The sequence below is a fragment of the Nyctereutes procyonoides genome, unplaced genomic scaffold (genome assembly GCF_905146905.1).
Source record: "Nyctereutes procyonoides isolate TBG_1078 unplaced genomic scaffold, NYPRO_anot_genome, whole genome shotgun sequence".
Lineage (NCBI taxonomy): Eukaryota > Metazoa > Chordata > Mammalia > Carnivora > Canidae > Nyctereutes > Nyctereutes procyonoides.
The window spans coordinates 42,710,234-42,730,396 of NW_026575030.1; the positions used below are offsets into that span (position 1 = coordinate 42,710,234).

General features: G+C 34.6%; 1 protein-coding gene across 2 annotated transcripts in view; it reads right to left on the minus strand.

Annotated features, from left to right (window-relative positions):
• The window catches only part of TBC1D23 (TBC1 domain family member 23), a 64,084-nt gene that overhangs the window by 13,779 nt on the left and 30,142 nt on the right, over positions 1–20,163 (minus strand). For both annotated transcript variants that reach the window (XM_055316119.1, XM_055316118.1), the window contains exons 5-13: positions 16,742–16,865; positions 13,667–13,791; positions 13,529–13,575; positions 12,633–12,736; positions 11,238–11,360; positions 9,825–9,917; positions 7,222–7,392; positions 4,929–4,971; positions 2,652–2,758 (exon numbers count right to left, since the gene is read on the minus strand). In XM_055316119.1, coding sequence (XP_055172094.1) covers positions 2,652–2,758; positions 4,929–4,971; positions 7,222–7,392; positions 9,825–9,917; positions 11,238–11,360; positions 12,633–12,736; positions 13,529–13,575; positions 13,667–13,791; positions 16,742–16,865 — 937 coding nt within the window. The remainder of the gene's footprint in view (positions 1–2,651; positions 2,759–4,928; positions 4,972–7,221; positions 7,393–9,824; positions 9,918–11,237; positions 11,361–12,632; positions 12,737–13,528; positions 13,576–13,666; positions 13,792–16,741; positions 16,866–20,163) is intronic.

Consider the following 20,163-nt stretch of genomic DNA (forward strand, 5'->3'; position numbering starts at 1 on the left):
CTCTGCCTGTGCTCTGCCTCTCTCTGTCTCTCATGAATAAATAAATAAAATCTTTAAAAAAAAAGTGTAACTATCTTTTACCCATTAATTCCTCTTCAGAACTTAGGAGAAGGAAATAATTAGAAAGTGCCTTAGGATTTAGATACTATTAGATGGAAAATTATACAAATTTAAAAAAAGAAATGCTTTTAAATAAGCATTTTACATACAGCATATATATATACACACACACACATACAGCTATAGATAGCATTTTATATATAGCATAACATAAGATTCTGGTGGTGAGGTGCCTGGGTGGCTCAGTTATGCATTGGATTCTTGCTTTCAGTTCAGGTCATGATCTCAGGGTTGTGGGATTGAGCCCTATGTCCAGCTCTGAGCTGCGTGTGGAGCCTGCTTGAGATTCTCTCTCACCTTCTCCCTCTGTCCCTCCCCTATCCCTCTCTCATATATTATTTGAAGGAAATATCTCAAAATATGAAAATATGAATAGCAGTTATTGTTCTTTATACTTTTCACACTTACATATATTGCTAAAATGAACATGTATCATTTTTATTTTTAAGAGAAATAAGTCATTAAATAACACAAAAACTGTATTTCTCTTTCGTATCCAAATTTGAAAACAAATTAAATTGACTATGGAAATTAAATTCCACACTTAATAATGGAATTTTTAATATAATAAAAATTATACTTTTTAATATAATATATAACACATCTTTATAATATAATATATACTTCTTAATATAATATATAACACATATATAACACATCTTTAAGAGAGTTTATGTCAGTCAGGGCAGCCCCGGTGGCTCAGCAGTTTGGTGCCGCCTTCGACCCAGGGCCTGATCCTGGAGACCTGGGATCGAGTCCCACATCAGTCTCCCTGCATGGAGCCTGCTTCTCCCTCTGCCTGTCTCTGCCTCTCTCTCTCTCTGTCATGAATAAATAAAATCTTTATAAATAAATAAATAAATAAATAAATAAATAAATAAATAAATAAATAAATAAATAAATAAATGCCTCAGTCATTATTTTTCAAATCTGAAGACAGGAACTTGAACAGAATTACAATCCAACACTGTGGGTGGCAATATTAATAATTTTTTTAGGGGGGCCTGGGTGGCCCAGTCAGTTAAATGTTTGCCTTTAGTTAAGGTTGTGATCTTGGGGTCCTGGGATGCAGCCTTATACTGGGCTCCCTACTCAGCAGGGAGTCTGCTTTTCTCTCTTACTCTGCCCCTCCTCCCACTCTGTGTGCTCGCTCGCTCTCTCTCAAAAAAATACATAAAATCTTAAAAAAAAAAAAAAAGGCTTTTTAAAGGCCAATCTGATGATAATGCAAAATTCTAAGAATTCTGCTATGTAATCTTTTGAACTTATTCTACTTCTATAACAAAGTAATTATGGCATATGTAAACATATTACTACAAAAATTAATTATAGTGGTGTTCATAACACAAAAAACTAAAAGCAGTGTAAATATTCAATAAGGGACTAACTGAATAAATTATAATATATACATCCATACAGTGGAATACTATGTAGTTATTCAAAATAAAAACAGCAAACAATTAAATAAATGGTGATCTCACATGAAGAGCTCTTAGATACCTAGAGGATTAAGTTGAAAATAAATTTCAGAGGTTTATCTGCTGGTAATTTAACAACAATATGATTTAACTTATATGGCTGAAGGTAAATAGTAATCATCCAGTGAGTTATAATTTCATGATAATTGCTATTAAATATGTGACACATACAACACTATACGTACACTTGTACATTTGATCCTCACATCATCATGAAGAAAGTTCTATTACCATTTCAATTGCAGAGAGGGAGAAACCAGAGCTGGAAAGATCTTGCTGTAGATCATGAAGAAAGTAAGTTGTAGAGACAAAACCTGAACATCAAGGTAAGTCAGACTAGTATCCTTCTATTTCGACGTGGACCATTATTTCTTACGAAAATGATTTAATGACATCAATATGAATGATTATTTGAAAAATATTTTTGAAAGAGCACAAAAGACTTACTGCCCAAATATTTCCAACAAGCACAGAAAAGTGACAAGTAAATATACCCACTATAGCAAAATCTTGTAGAAACCTACATCTCTATAACTAAAAATAAAATATAATGGGACTGGCAATCAGTTTCTATCTTCTACTGCCTAGCCCATTTGCAAATATGGATGGGCTGAAGTTGTAATCCTGTCAATTTGTGGTGGGGAGTGGTATAGACATGGTCTGCAGGACCTGCGGCCATCAGCTTCAGCATTCTTTTGGCTCACAATAATTGGGAGACTCCTAGAACCAGATCACTTGGGAGTCCCAGCTAATCACAGGACTCAGTATTATCTCCACTGGTATTTAAGCTGAGCAGACAACAGTCACTAGGTGATACAAACTGCAGCTGGACAGAATTCAGCAGGTGGTTCTCCAGAAATCCTGGCTAGTTTAGATGTGCAGGCCTGTTCCATCATTACATTAACCTTGAAATAATAGGACTCCTCACTATGTGTGTTTGAAATATTTTGACTCCGTTTCTGTTATGGTGAGGGTTCAACTGTTAGTCACCTTTCTGGGCATTTATTCAAATCTGGTGACATATTCTACATATTCTACAATTCATATACTTACATCGACAGAATTGATACTACTCCTTGAGCCCGATGTACTAGCAATCCAATGGCCATATCCATTTTCTGGTCCATCCACATTAATGTCTGCCAGGTGCTGCTGCAGTGCTTAAGATAAACAAGAAGAAAAAAAACCCGGCTCACATATCAACCCCCTTTTGGAAAGATTTGCTACCAGAGAATGTAAAAATCATGTCACAGCTGAATCAAAGAGGTTGCAAAGACATAATTACTGGGTTGTTTTTTTTTTTCTGTACTTCTATAAAGGAATGAAGGACTCCAAGCTACAGAAAGCCTTCCTCTTTTTCTTCTAAAGTCCTCTGTACAAGTACAATTTTTCATAATTGACCTTAAGGATGACAAGAACTATACAAAGGCTTGATGTTTTCCTCTCTGGAAGGGAAACTTTTAAGTATTAAGAGATAATGTCAGCAACATTTTTATGGATTAAAGGAAAGGATTTAAAGAAAACCTATGGTGGCTTTTGTTTTACCATAAAGAGACATCTAATTAAAGAAGGCATTAACTGATATGGTAAGAGAGGTTATTCTTGAAAAAGAAGTAATTCATAATTTAAAAAAAGCTTCTAAAACCTAGACTACACTATAAAAACCTCTTTTCAGAGGCTTTTGATAATAAGCTTAATAACCAAGTTTTGTATCATGCTGTCAAAATTCCTAATAAATCACACTGAGGCTAAGGCCAATACTTGCTTAACAGCACTTATTAAAATAACTCCTTTTGGGGGTACCTGGGTGGCTCAATGGTTGAGTGTCTGTCTTTGGTCCAGGTCATGATCCCAGAATTCTGGGATCGGGTACTGCATCAGGCTCCTTGCAGGGAGCCTGCTTCTCCCTCTGCCTATGTCTCTGCCTCCCTGTGTCTCTCATGAATAAATAAATAAAATCTTAAAATAAATAAGTAAATAAATAACCCCTTTTGTAAATCACTCTGGGTATGAGCCCCAAAGGTTTTAGTTATCAGGTCACAATATGCAGGAATCATAGTCCTTGCTAATATCAACAAAGATCAAAAGGAAATAGATCCCAATCTGTCAAAAATTCTTTTTTTTTTTTTTTAAATTCTAAGTTATAACACAAGATTATCTTAAGTCAGAACTTAATCCTTGGGATCCCTGGGTGGCGCAGCGGTTTAGTGCCTGCCTTTGGCCCGGGGCACGATCCTGGAGACCTGGGATCGAGTCCCACGTCGGGCTCCCGGTGCATGGAGCCTGCTTCTCCCTCTGCCTGTGTCTCTGCCTTTCTCTCTCTCTCTCTCTGTGACTATCATGAATAAATAAATAAAATCTTTAAAAAAAAAAAAAAAAACAGAACTTAATCCTTATGAGACTCTCATGATTCAAACTCATGATTCTACTACTCAACAAATATTAATTTGATTTTAATATTAAAGGCTCTTTATTTCCTAATTGAAATATATTTGATCTATAGCACTGTATAAATTTAAGGTATTTAATTTATACATTATTAAATGTATGATTTATATATTGTAATATGATTTCCATTTCAGCAATAGTTAGCATCTCTATCGCATCATAGAATTAGTTTCTTTTTTATGGTGGGAATAATTAAGATTTAATCTCTGCAAGTTTGATTATTATAATACAATATTGTTGTCTATGTTCACTATACTTAGTGATCCAGAGCTTATTTATCTACTAATCACAAGTTTGTACTCTTAAATAACATCATTTATTTTAAAAAGGCTCTTTTTAATCTTTTTACCCTGACCTAATCCTTCATAAATTCTCAAATATTTGCCTGCAGCAATTTTGTCAATTACTTTACTATCCTGGATTACCAGATATTCGTCTGAAGATTTGAAAACATCAGCTTATTTGTTTTATTCCAGTCTATTCCATATTTTTAGCTAATACTTGCAAGTAGCTTAAAAATAAAATATAACAAAAAAGTAAAAAGTATATGTATTCCTCCTACCCTTGTTTTCCAGTCCTATCTATTCCACGTTCTCCATAAAGTCACGTAGACAGTTTTTTGAGCATCTTTACAAAAATTTTTTACAAATACAAGCTCATTAACCTATCTATTGAAATAATCTTCCATTAAATATCTGCTCATTTCACATGTCTATTATGTTTGTCTGTAATCTCTCTGTCCTGCGGCCTTGCCTTTTCTGAAAATACAGAATGACTGAAGAGAGTTTATTCATTAACTGATCTGGTCACTCCAAGTCAGATCTGGTGATATAAATTCCTCTGAAAAGTGGAGGGAAAGTAATTAATAAATTAAAACCTTACCCATAAATCCTCCACTGGCAATGCTCACATATTCTTTGTTTTTCTGTAGCAAAAAAACAGAATTTAAATTATTCCAAAATGTAATTTAATAAAACCTCTCATAGTTCTATAAACTGACAAATGTAATATAAAGTTATACATTGACAAATGTAATATAAAGTTATACATCGACAAATGTAAAATAAAGTTATACATTAGATTTCTGGACCTTTTCTTTTCTTTGACATTTTGGAAGGTGACAAAAAGATATACATTCATTTACTTTGTATATTGTATGGTCTGGTGTTTGGGTGAAATGAAGGGGACAACTTTATAGCTACTAACAAGACTATGATTTTATTTGTATTATAGTTCCAAAATGAAATAAAGAGTCAAACCAAAGCCAATTAAATTATATTTTGGATATAGTTAGAGTGGTTTTTAAAAGCTTTCAAAATATGTTGTGTCTCTCATAAAAAAGAAATATAAAAACAAATATTAGAGCTAATTATAATAAGAAATAACAGAATGTTACCATTTTACAAACTACTCTAAAAACTAATGGATCTAATAAACAATGACAAAGAAAAAATGAGACATAAAGAAGAGAGATATATGGGCAGTATGTACCTTCTGATGAAAGCTCACACCACCCAGGACTTCCTGGCCCCACCAAGTCTCCAGATAAAATGACCAACTTAGAGGAAATACCAGGGACAGAAGCCGATAAACACCATCATGTGAATGCAATCAGCAAAATCTATAATGTGGGAAACTCTCTATAGGACAAAGTACCAGTTTTCCAACAGATATATGCAAGTAAAAAAATTAGGAAAGGGAACCTATAAATTAAAAAGAAACTTAAAAGATGTCAACCAAAACATCTTGTTTTGGATCCTGGGAAAATCAGGGAAGCCTAAACAACATATATTTTTTTTATAATAAAGTATAATAATAATAATGTGGTTATATCTTTCTAAGGAGTTTATAGGGTTCAGTTCTACATATTTTTGAATGTTTGAAATTTCCTATGATAAAAATTGGGGAAAAAATTTCTAAAACCACATTAAGAACTTGAGTTATAAAAAGAAGTTCACAGTATTTCAAATTCTTGCCATGTGACAGGACTTACAATATATAGTTTATACCAGAGCATTTTTTAAATAGGCCAATTAAATCTATAAGTAAAATGAGTCTGAGTCACTATTTTTGTTTTTGTGTAAAATTCTAAAATCTCTCCTTTAATAAAATATAAAATTATCTTATGACCCTCTCACCCCAAATGCCTTGTTCATTCTCTATAATTTTATCTTTCAAGGAGTCTTTCCTTTAGACTTATTTTCTCAAACCAGATTCCCAATAAAATACAACATGAACAGAAAAGGATCCAAATTGAGTGGCTAGTACAATAAATACCATGCCTGTGGTCTTTTCTATTCTATAGTTTAGGGTCATATAAAATGAAGGCTTTAATGTATTAACTATCATAAAATATCTAATAAACAACTAATTTTATAAAGAAAAGAGCCATCACCAAGTGAAGCTTTATAGAGCAGATAGAAAACAGGTTGTATAAAATCACTAACACAAATTAGCTGTGCTGAAGACAACATTCAAACACAGAAAGGTGGCTAAGTGTAATGAAAAATATACATGTATATTTATTCTATTTCAAAGTAAAGATATTAAAATGAATTATGTAGTTACTGTAAAAAGCACTAGGGAGTGAACAGACATAAAGAGCAACGCAACAGAATAATCCAGAAATAGATCCTGAAACACTGAGGAATTCAGTGTATTAAAAAGGTGGTATTTCAAATTGATAGCACAACTGGTTACCTATCTGGGAAAAAGATGTTTTTGATTCCTACTTCACTTATTACACAAAAATAAATTCCAGATGGTTCAAGACCTAAACATAAAAAATAAATCACATAAGCATGTAAAAAAAGTCTCAAGAAGTCCTTTCTTGGCAAGACACAAAATCTATAAGCTGTGAAGAGAAACTACATATAAATTTTACAACATAGGCAACAGTGGAAAATTACCTATAGGAACTTCTTAAAGGTGATAGCACCAACTGAGCAAAACTGAAATAATGTGGGGCACCTGGGTGGCTCAGCTGGTTAAGTATCTGCCTGTGGCTCAAGTCATGATCTCAGGGGTCCTGGGATCAAGCCCCATGTGGAGCTCCCTGCTCAGTGGGGAGCCTGCTTCTCTCTCTCCCTCTGCCACTCCCCCTGCTTGTGCTCTCTTTCTGTCGAATAAATTAAAAACAAAGCAAAACAAAAACTGAAATAATTTGTCAGCATACCTGTAAAAAGTGTGCCAGGACCATGTTCATGTACATGTCTTCTTCTTCTCTACCACTGCCCATAAAACAGAGGTGCTCCCCACCAGCAATGGAGCCGGACTCGATGGACTGCTTCTGTGCTTCCAGCAAAGATTTTACTGACTGTGCAAACTCAGATGGATTCTGGAGCATCTAAATAATTTTTTAAAAACTAAAAATGTGGCATAACGGTATGACACATACATTTCCAAATTTGAAATATTCTTACAGGGGGAAAAAAAGACAGTATTTAAATAGCTACCATAAAAACAAAGGAATAAAGCCTCCTATAAACAAAATTGCTGGGATCAGAGAAAAGAAATGTATATAAATGTACCTATAATATATTAAAACAAAAGTTGAAAATTCAAAGATTAAATATGCAAAGAAAATATTCTAAGAAAAAAATGTGTTTTTTAAATAAGCTATAAAGTCATTAGGTATCATGAAAAGAAAGGTTTTCACACTGAGAGGAAGGGTCCATAACTAAAAACAATACATTAAAACAAGATCTATTTTCTAGTTTCCACTTCTTTGGTATTTCTTAGAGGACAGAAATAGGAGAAGCCATTTTTATCAGCACTACTCTAGGTACTAGAGATAAATGGATGAAAAAAATTAATATTTTCCCCTCATGGAAACAGATATGCTAATAACCACAAAAATATGTTCAAACTGTTATAACAGGGCTACATAAAAAGCACATTGAAGGGGCGTCTGGGTGGCTCAGCGGTTGAGCATCTGCCTTTGGCTCAGGGCATGATCCCACCGTCCTGGGATCGAGTCCCACATCAGGCTCCCTGCATGGAGACTGGTTCTCCCTCTGCCTCTGTCTCCGCCTCTCTCTGTGTGTGTCTCTCATGAATAAATAAATAAAATCTTAAAAAAACAAACAAACAAAAAAACAGTGAAAATCCAACAGAAAAATAGACAAACCAAAGAAAAGCAATCTGTAAAAAAAATAAGAACAATATACTTAGAAAAAGATGTTCAACATCACTAGTAATTAACCACTGTTTTTCACCCATTATTCTTATAACATAAAAATAATTGGTAATGTTCTATAATGCAGTGGTATGAAACAGTCTCATTTACAGATGTAAAGTGTAAGCTGGTTCAGTCTCTTTAAAGGATGATAAGGCATTTCTAATAATGTTTTATATACTCACACTCCTCAAATCAACAGCTTTGCTTTTAGAAGCCTGTTTTGCAGAAATGCTTGCACAAGTTCACAAAACGTGAACAAGCATATAACTGCAGTATTGTTTATTATAAGAAAACTGAAAATAACCCAAATGTACATCCACTGGGCAATAAATTATGGTATATCTTTACCACAGATCACTATATAGTCATTAAAAAGAATGTACTTAGGGTACCTGGCTGGCTCAGAGCATGCAACTATTGATGGTGGGGTGTGAGTCTGAGGCCCATAGAGCTTGCTTGCTTACATACATACATACATACATAAAATGTGGGGATATTAAAAAAAAAAAAAAAAAGAACATACTTAAATGGAAAGATCCCTAAGAAACAGTTTGGTGAAAAAGCAAGTGAACTGCTGAGTGAAAAATCAAGTGAAAAAAAAGTGAATAAGAAAGATATAAATACACAGTAAAAGATCTGGAAGATTAAACAAGGTGGTAATAGTTAACTCTGGAGATATCCTTTTGAGTTTTTGAAGAAAAAAATCAAATATTCATGAATCACTTGAGCAAACTTTTAAATAAGCATAAAAGAAGGACTATCTAAACACTCCTAGGCAAATCAAAGAGAAAGGCTTGGAGTTCACTTTCAGGATACAAAAAAGATTGATCTCCTTTCTTACTTAAAGCCCCCCTAATTGTCTGAGTGGTTCTACTTCTCTTTTTCATAAGTTTCCTCTCAATACCACCTAAACCCCTCACTGTCATGTTTTCAGGCTTCAATGTCACCTTTTTCAGATGAGATGGCAAGAAGGGAAAACTACACAGTCAGCAAAAAGAGTTACTCCTCTGTCTTCCCCATCCCTGAGGCTCTTATAACCCAGAATAGTTTAAATGATGTCTATCTCACTCTGAGTATTTCTGATAAAATTTAATTACCTATTCATCTACTCTTTTAATTAAAGTGACCCTTAGCAATTTTAACAAACGAGCACCGATATGCCAGATACCACCCTTATTAAATACTGAATTATATGCATAAGTACTCATGATGGAAAAAAGGCTTGTAGTAAAAAGTTTTAGAATTACCCAAACTATAGTAAGAGCTTATATTTATAGAGTACTTACTAGATGCAAGGCACTACGCTAAGTGCTACATCAGATAACTCATAGTAAGAAGTTTAGAATTTACTGACATAACAATGGTAGGCAATAGTAAGCCATAGTTAACTGTTTGCATCTATCTTGTAATCTATCAGAAGAATGTTCTGGTGAAAAGGAAATCTGAAAACAATACTTTCGTTATATAGGCAGAGACTCCTTCCTTAAGCAGAAAGAAAATGTCCCCAATCTGGAACATATATATTTATTTATGAAATAAAGGAAAAAACCTATTTATTCTCTTACTTTATAAAAATTTTAACTAGCATTTATACTAACCAGATCTGAATCTAAGTGGAAAGCAGTTGATAAATGCCCAGCATTATACTGCTCTGCAGGACGGCAATCCACCACAAAGAACCGGACTCCTTCCTAAGAGGAAAACAACATTTGACATACTGGAATTTGCCATGAGGGTCACATTTCACACAATACAATATCAAATTCAGGCAAAGGAGAGGGAATAGATTTATTAAAAAACGGATCTCACAGAATTAGGAGGACCCAATTAGAAGCAATGCAAGAAATATCCTCAAGATCTTACGTAACTATGCTCATTTTCAACAGTTAAAACACTTTATATATATTGTCCTTGACTAGAAAGTCTTTAAATGTGTAGCAGAGGAATGACAGTTTGAGCTATAAAACTATATTGGAATTTAAATTTTTAATGTATATCATATTAAATATATACTTAAAAACTACATAGTTATAAACATAGATCTAGGCACAATTACCATTTCTGCATATTAGTCCAACAGTTGCCAGCAATTTCGATTCCTTAAGAACTAAACATCTTTTGGGGATGAGTGGAGGTTCTGCAATGCCAGTTTGAACCGAAGAAATTCACATGAAGATATTTAAAATGGATTACTGGTTTTCATTTATTTTTTAATACTAGTTCTAATAAGAGGCATCTAGGTGGCCCAGTCAGTTAAGCATCTGCCTTGGGCTCTGGTCATGGTCTCAGGGTCCTAGGATCAGGACCCTGCTCAGCGGGGAATCTGCTTCTGTCCCTCCCCTACTTGTGCTCGCTCTTTCTCTCTCTCTCAAATCTTAAAAAAAAAAAAAAAAAAAAAATTTAAGTTCTATTAAGAAAAAAATATGTGAAATGTTTGTTTTAAAAGAATCTATTATGAAATGCCTGTCTTTCTATGCCCATTCTTCTTCCCTTCATCTTGGAAATACACCCCACCTTCCAGATACACATACCCATGGTTAACTGTTGCACTACTAGTAATAAAGAACATATACTGAAAAAACTGGCTCATCAGATTTTTATGCAGGAGATGCAGGAGACAGCACAGCATATCCTCAATTCTCCTTTGTTATACGCTCTATGGCACTAGATCATGTAATTCAATTAGCTGTATAATTACTGTTAAGTGCTAAATCCATCTTTTTAAGTACTTTATACAACCTAAATTGCTTTGTTAAAATATGAAAAAAGATTTGGCAATTTACAAAAATAGATGTCAAGCATAATTATTGACAAGTAAAATGACACACAAGCTGGTCATTTTAAAATGAGCATGTGGGCAGAAGATTAAACACATTAACCATTCAAAAAAAGCAAAACAGCTACATTTTATAGTAAATTAACTTTGTGGGAATCAACAAAGGGAGGAAATGTTGGTTCCTTGCATTTAAAAGGAACATTCTTCTGACAAACTGTGGGTTTTCTTTACTTACCCCTTGAAGCTGATTTGCTTGAAGGATCTCTGACACCGAGATAGCCAGACAGAGAGCCTGACTCAGATCAGCATCGTCATCCTTAATTCCCAACAACGTACTACCAAATAGATGGTGATTATCCTGTTTAAAAAGAAATTTTTAAAACATTATAAACAAAATTAATCTTTCTTCCAAAGAACATTCTTAATAAACCATGATGAAACATAAAATAATTTTATAACACTGAGTCATGTGATTTTTAAAACTGAATATTATATCATCTCCAATCTTATAGGCCGAAGGCTACAAAAAGGCTGTATACCAAGTCCCTCCCTGTCAGTACACACAAAATAAAAGACTTTAAAAAGATAAAACATTCTACACAGCTATTTTTCTATATCACCTGGAGTGAAATATTAAAATTTAAAAAGTTATGACTTTTCATATTTTAACCTAACAAAAACAAAATAAGGCAAAAATTACATAATACACTGATCCACAGCTTGATTTAATTAGCAAGTGGTAGTGCAGATTATTTACTATGTCTGAAGAATAAAAGGTGTTCCTCTTAAAAGACTGAAAAGAAAAGGGTAAGACTTCTTTTTCACTGAGCATCCTAAACCACTATCCTATCATCTGACTTGTTTGATATTGTTAGGAACTGAGGTGGTCTACATAAGGCAATTATTAAAATAGCTGAAATTAGTCCCTAAAAATGAATTTCTTTTTTAATTAATTAGTTTCAGGGGAAATGCTTTTGTCTGCCTTCTGAAACATATTACACCGAACATAATTTAACCTTATCATGTTTCAGTGACATGACCACCAATTAGCAATCATTATTACAGAATGCCTAAAAATAAATAAAGATAATAAATTCTATGCCTCCTCCACTATTAGCTTTTGATTCTTGGAGTTTTACTTTCTAGGAGCTCATACCACTCCTGTTTTTGATCTGGTGTCCTTTCACAGGAAAGCACTTAAGAAAGGTTCTAAGTCTCTATGCAGCTAAGAGACCCTTTTTGTTCATGAGACAGCTTTATATCATTAAAATTGTACAAAGCTGAACTCCAGATAAAGGAGGCATAATTACACATTCTCCATTAGATTTCTGAAATTTTTAAAGTCTAGAAAGCACTAACTTAAGAAGTACCTCAAACTTCTCATGATCAGAAATAACTAATCATCACAGTTGAGGTGAAATAGTTCCTAGCATATTTGTATACTATCTTTTTTAATTTGTCTGTTTCTCTACTAGGGAGAGTACTTATAGTGAAAAATCCCCCAAATTGCAACACATAACAAGAAAGGAAAGAGTGACAACCTAGAGTATTTTAACTGAAGTGGACACAACATAAATAAAACAGTGTACAAAATGTGAAATACTGAAGCTGGTAATTTCTTGTCTTCTACCTTCCTAAAAGAAGCTGGTGTTTTACTGCAATAATACTGAGCCAGAGAGAAAAGGTCTTCTATATCTTCTAGATTCAAACTGGATGGAGTATTTTCCAAGAACTCTGAAAAAGGATTATAGATAGGAGAATGTTTAAAAATTGTGATGAATACAATCATGAAAATTATTTGCATATCAAAGCTAGAATATCTTCAAACATAATAAAAACTACATAGATGGAATCTCAACAGCAATGCCTATAAAACTGCCTGAGAAGAAGTGGAGTTCCCCCAAAGGAGCTGAAACTGTTAATGTAATTCTGCCGTTAGTGAAAAAAAGTTCTGGCAATCAAATCAAATTCATTAGCTTTGATGGCAGTACTATGATTAAACAAACATTCTAAGTGCCAGGGCCACTAGAAATAAGAAATGACTAAGAAATAGTTTCTGACCTAAGGAACTCTGTCTTGTGTGAGAAATGTAAAAATAAATCATTATATGTAGCGAGATAAACACTATAATATAGTACAAAGTGGCAGGCACTATAGAGATTAATCTGTGTGGGTGCTAGAATGGGGAGAACCCAAAGAACCAAATTTCCACAACGGAAATAACTATGAAATCTGAGTACTGAAGGGTAAATTAAGGAAGAAGGAAGGGAAGACGGGAGAGAGAGAGGAGGCCATTTGATATGAAGAAACAAACCAGAATAATATATGAAAAAGAACTGAAACAGTGAAAAAATATGGATGAAATGAAGATGGCAAAATTGAAGGAAATAGTCCTTAAAGTTTCCACCTGCAGAGTGTGTACAAGTTGAATGAAACCTCAGAGTTCTGTAGACTAATCTCTTAAATTTATAGATGAAGAACCTTAGTTTCAGTGACCTGAAGTATTTCCTCTACAGTGATACTTACGGATAACTTCTTCTTTGCTGTCAGACTCCTGTGCTAAAATAAATTCTCTGTACAAGAGACACAAATGAATTTGAGTTAAATATTAACAGAGTACCCTGAGAATAGAAAGGAGAAAAATCTAAGCAACTTGATACTTACTTTGCATTAACAAGGATTATTAACATTAAGAAATAAATAAAAAATGGATCTGCTTGTTGTAGATATCCATCCCATATTGCCTGAGTGACTTCAATGGAACAGTAACATGCAAAAAGGCTTCCAAGCTGTAATCAGGAAATGAAATGAGACATAAACCACTGGAAATGACCTGTTCTTTTAAAAGTATGAAAGCATATGTGTAAGTAACATTATATCACATTATCTGCACCTGATGCTTAATGTGTAGCTTAATTTTGCTGTATGTAATGCAAAGGCCTAATATGTGAATTCAAGGCACAATGAAGCCACTTACTGGCTGTGTGACACAGGGCACATTACTTAACCTCTAAAGCTTCCATTTCTACATCTTAAAAAAAAAAAAAAGGAATACTGCTATTCTTCTTCTACCATTGTGTTGAAGAGAGAGACAGAAATATCTAAAGTAACCAGCACATATCTGCCATAGCATAACTAACATAACTACTACTACTCTCAGGGTAACTAGCACAATTATTATGGTCCTTAACCTATAAGGTAATGATAAGCATCAAACGTAGTAATCTAAGAACACAGAGAAAAGTTTTAATGACAATATAATGGTGAACTACTGCCAAAGCTTACTTGTCCATCATTTGAAACAAATGAAACATTTATATCCCTCAGTATGTTTCAGCTCTATGGTTTTCCACTTCAAATGAGAGTTCTTTAAGTTTCTCTAGAGCCTGTGTTTCAAATTGCATAAATTCAGTGATATTTTTAAAGTATTCAATTTTTATCAGATACAGAAACAATTCCATCTAGAGGTTTAAATTTACACTTTTAATGGCTAATGGGAACATATGCATTAGTGCATATTTCAATAATAAACGGTCACATATTCTTATTAACTATCACTTATTTTAAATATTCTCACAACAGGCCTTCAAGTTGACATTTCTCTCTCCCATTTTTGGGGTGAGGAAATAGACTAGCATTAAATAACTTACCCACATTCACAGAGTTGGTGAGTGGTGGTGTTTGCACTAGAAAAATGACCTGATATTCCACAGCTGGCTGCCATTACACTTAACCACAGAGCTTTTAAAGAATATGGTGCTACTAATTTTTTTGTTGTTGTTTTAAAAATTACCATTACAAGTAAGACCACTATTACAATAGCCAAAGATGTAATAAAAACAAAATCACAATATATTGTCATCATTAAACTCACTTGGAAAACTACAGCTATCATTGCATTGCTCACAGTTATAGGTCCTCAAGGTTTGGGAATTAGTTTTAACTGTTGCACCTCATGATTTAAAAAAAAAACAAAAAACAAAAAACAAACTCCATTCCACAGACATGATACTAGTAGCAAGAACAAACTATTTGGGACACTGAAGACAGATCAGTTGTTTTAGTACTCAGTTAAAATCTACGACCAGCACTGAGGACTGATTCAGAGACCTGGCAACAGAAATGGCATTTCTGAGGCATATGACAGGAGAGACCTCTATTAAGATATCAAGATGCTTAAAAGAAATAGTTTTTTTTTTTTTTTTTTCACTTCGACACAAAAAAGTAGATTGAATGGCAACATATGTATCTCAGAGAAAACGTAATTTTACAGTAGGGGCTCCTGGGTGGCTCAGTCAGTTAAGTGTCCGACTCTTCATTTGTGCTCAGGTCACGACCTCAGCATTGAGACTGCGCCCCACATCAGGCTCCACACTGGACAGGGGGCCTGCTTAAGATTCTCTCTCTCCCTGTCCCTCTGCCCCTCCCTGCCTCTGCTTGTGCATATGTGCACATTCACTCTTTAAAAAAAAAAAGATAAGCTTAACTTTACAGGTATTTTACTATTTTAACTCAAAGCAACAAGACTGTGGCTGAGAACTAAAGAGTAGGCTGTTGCAGTTTGAGATAATATGCCAGAGTTGAAACCAGTCAGAATTCTCTAAGTACCATTTCTTGATTGTTTATTCATCCCTTCACCCTCTAAGATAGGTATTATTATTATTCCCATTTTACAGATAAAGAAATTGAGGTTCAGGGGCTGTTTTAAATCACACAGTTATGTGGCACAAAGGAATCCTTTCTGAAGAAAAATTAGGTTAAGACATGATCAAGGAATATGTTTAATTTCTGAACATTCTTCTAGCACCTAATCACTGTTTTAGAAACATCTTAAAAAAAAAAAAACCATCTTAAAAGTTACCTAGAAGAGCTGTTCTCAAAGTGTATTCCAAGGAGCTCTAGAAGTACATAGTATCATCACAGATTGAATAAAAAGCAGATAAGAGAATCTACCTATCTGTGATGAAGCCAAATACTAAGATTCACAAAAATATAAAACAATGCCATTACTCTAATTTTCTTTTGAAAAATAGTTATTTTGCATTAGAAAAATAGGCTATTTATGTTAACATGTAATGGATTTATCACTACTTCTAAATGAATATTTTAAATTTCTTAGTTTTAATTTCTAACCAACATAATCCATATAAAGTATGGATCCTCAACAAATATTGAATAAAAGAGGTCTGACACCAGAAGGTCTGAGAACCACTGACCTAGAATAATAAAACTTCCCACTGAAAATATAAATGTAGAAGAATACAGCTGAGATGTACTTTATATTCCTTTATACTAATCATTTGACAATCTTTAAGACATTTTCCTCATGATTAGATATTAATTCTCATACACACCATCAATACCTAAATTACACAAAGTTTTAAAGTGAACTGATACATATCATATTTACATATATTACATGCATATATTTTGCACATTCTGCATTCATATTCATATACCCCATGTATATTACACATATACAATATATATATAACATATATATGTAATATATGTAAAACAACAAAAGGCTAAAACTTCACTTTAAATAATCTGAACATAATCAAGAGCTAAAAAAACAATTTTTGAAGTGCCAAAAATTTTACTCCTTTGGTTTAAATATTAATGGTCTGTAATTTAGTATTTTTCTTTTTTCTTACTGGGGGGTAAAAAAAAAAAACCCTAACTATAGTTTTATAGAAAGCTATTTTTCATTAAGTGTTCCTACTTTCACTTTATTACCCAGTTGAGTGCATAGGAGTCTGGAGTAATTTTCTTTGTATCAAGAAAAGAACACAGCTCAGGCTCATGGTATTGGATGAGTAATCGGAAAAGATGAAATGGTCTTCCCTTCAGAGAACAATCCCTAAAAGACAAGAGAAGCAAGGTTTTTGCATTAATGGGTCAGAAATGGTCAGATTAGTAACCAGTCCTCCTGCAACACCCACCCCACCTCCTCTCCCCACCCCCAAAACACCTGAACACTACAGCATTTATAATAAGCCTATCTGACAGAACCAGGCTCAGAATACCTAACATAACCTAATTTGACAGAAAGTTTGCAGCAACAGCAGCTCTACAGCCAACTCTAGGGAGATTCTCTCTAGGTAAACTCAGGGAGCACTCAAAAGCACTGCAGGGACCACTGCAAACAGCAGGATCATTTAGGTTATTCTGATAACTTTTGGATCCCAAAAGGATTATCTAGAGAGTTCTAAAGAAGTCAAGCCCTCTTCTTCCCTACATAAGAGAAAACACCTAGAAAGGCTTCAGGTTAGCTCCACAGTTAATATACCCAAGTAGGGATGTCCTTTAACCCAGGTAAAAGTGTAAAATGGCCACAGATGAATAAAATACTGGGCCAGAACCTTAGAAGCTGTTGAAGTAGCCTGGGTACTACTGCTCAGAATAAATCCCAAGAGGCACAAAACACTTTATCAAGCAACATACCACTACTTTCCTTCTTCCTTTGTGTCTAATGAATCAATAAAAAATGTAAACAGCTCAAAGAACAGACCATCTCAATAAAAGTCAGTATTTGTTGAGAAAATATCATGTGCTGGACACTGTATCAGGCACTTTACAAAAGCTATCAAATTTTATCTTTACAAGCAACCCTATGAAATAATTACTATTTTTTCCTCATTTTACAGTAGAGAAAACAGGGGCTTAGTTCTAGACAGGTAGTTCACCCAAGGTCACAGAGCTAAGAAGTCAGCTAAGACCTCTACATAGAAACTGTATTAAACTGTCATGCCATATTACTCTTCTCTATACATAATTCAGTAATGCAACAAGTGGTATTTTGGTATTGGTACAGTCTCTAAAAAACAAATTGTAAAGAAACTGAAATAAAAGGCTTCATGTGAAAAAACTAATGAATGTGGGAATCCCTGGGTGGCACAGCGGTTTGGCGCCTGCCTTTGGCCCAGGGCGCGATCCTGGAGACCCGGGATCGAATCCCACATGGGGCTCCCGGTGCATGGAGCCTGCTTCTCCCTCTGCCTGTGTCTCTGCCTCTCTCTCTCTCTCTGTGACTATCATAAATAAATAAAAAATTAAAAAAAAAACTAATGAATGTCTCAGTTTTAACATAGAAGCACTGATAAAGAATGTCATCAAATGCTGGGATCCCTGGGTGGCTCAGCGGTTTAGTGCCTGCCTTCAGCCCAGGGTGTGATCCTGGAGTCCCAGGATCGAGTCCATCGGGCTCCCTGCATGGAGCCTGCTTCTCCCTCTGCCTGTGTCTCTGCCCCTCTGTCTCTCTCTCTCTGTGCCTCTCATGGATAAATAAAATCTTAAAAAAAAAAAAAAAGAATGTCATCAAATGCTATTTAAGTACTTAATACTATTATTTAGTACTTAAATACTATTTAAGTATTTAATACTGAAAAGTAATTTCTATATAACCAAGATCTGAGATAAATATCTCATGGATAAATAAAATCTTAAAAAAAAAAAAAAGAATGTCATCACATGCTATTTAAGTACTTAATACTATTATTTAAGTACTTAAATACTATTTAAGTATTTAATACTGAAAAGTAATTTCTATATAACCAAGATCTGAGATCAATGCCAGGATTGAATATGAACCTGTAGCTTTATTTGGATAATGTAGATGACAGGGAAGTTTTGTAGAGAAAGCCCTAGGTTGTTAATTCAGATGCCCAGAGACAGAAACTGGATTCATATTGGCAAGATTACCTCCTCCTTTGTCTGAATACTCTCCCCATTCTATAAACGCAAGGCAACTGACTGCGAAGGCAAAACACAGAAGCAGACAGTAGTGTAGGGACATAAAAATGTAGCAACAATCGCCTACTTTGTGTCCCTAGCAGGACATCTCAGGGAGTCAGCCACTGCAACATCATCTATTCATTTAACAGCTGTGTACTATTGCTGCAGCACTGTGCTCGAGAGGATTCTACCCAAGTTATATTGAATAAGAAAATATATTACAATAGAGTTCTTCTGGCAGCATTTTGTGGGGCTGTGTTCTATCCAAGGGCATTAACACTGACCACTGCTGGAGTGCTGTGTGACAGGTGGAACTCACAAAGAGTAACTAGAGGAACCTAACAAGAGAGTGTATTACACAGCTCAGTGTAAATCCTCCCTCCGCACCACTGCTAACGACCACCACCAGTATCTTCTAGAGGAAAAGCTGGAACATCATCTTCCTTGCTATCACTAGCTCTGTTATGCTAAGTCGTGGTAAAATATAAGCAGTTGAAAGATGTATTTGAATTCCAGTCTCAAATATAAATTCCATGATCATAGTACCCCTGTCTCCTGGTATCTCTGGGTCTATTTTACTTACATGAAGCACTATGGCTTCAAGGTAGCACAGAGGCTCTCTACCCTGCTATACATTAGGACAGAGGCGTATTTTAAAAGTTCTTTGCCTAAACAGACAGACGTTTCCCAAAAGAAGATATACAAACAGCCAATAAGCAAGCGTATGAAAGATGCTAAACATCATTGATTGTCAGAGAAATGCAAAGCAAAACCATAAAGAGATACCAAATACTCATTAGTACAGCTACAATAATTTTTTTCTTAAGTGCTCACAGGGATGTGGAAAAACGGATCTTCATTCACTACTGGTGGGAATGTAAAGTGATACAGTTGTGGAAAAGGCTGGCAATTCCTCAAACCTTTAAACATACAGTCACCGTATAATTCAGCAATTCCACAACTCAGTACATACCCAAGAGAAATGAAATATATGTCCACACAAAAACTTATACACAAATGTTCATAGCAGCATTATTCGTAAGAGTCAAAAAGTGAATATAATCCAAATGTCCAATCAGCTGTTGAATGAGTAAATAAAATGTGGTCATGGAGCCTGCTCAAGATTCTCTCTCTCCAGGGCAGCCCCGGTGGCTCAGCAGTTTGGTGCTGCCTTCGGCCTAGGACATGATCCTGGGGACCAGGGATCGTGTCCCACATTGGGCTCCCTGCATGGGGCCTGCTCCCTCTGCCTGTGTCTCTGCCTCTCTCTGTGTGTGCCTCTCATGAATAAATAAATTTAAAAAATCTTTAAAAAAAAAATTCTCTCTCTCCCTCTCCCTCTCTCATCCTCCCCCCCGAAAAAAAATCCCCATAGCATTCTATATTTCATCTTCCTAATACTCAGCACACTTCTAATTATTTGT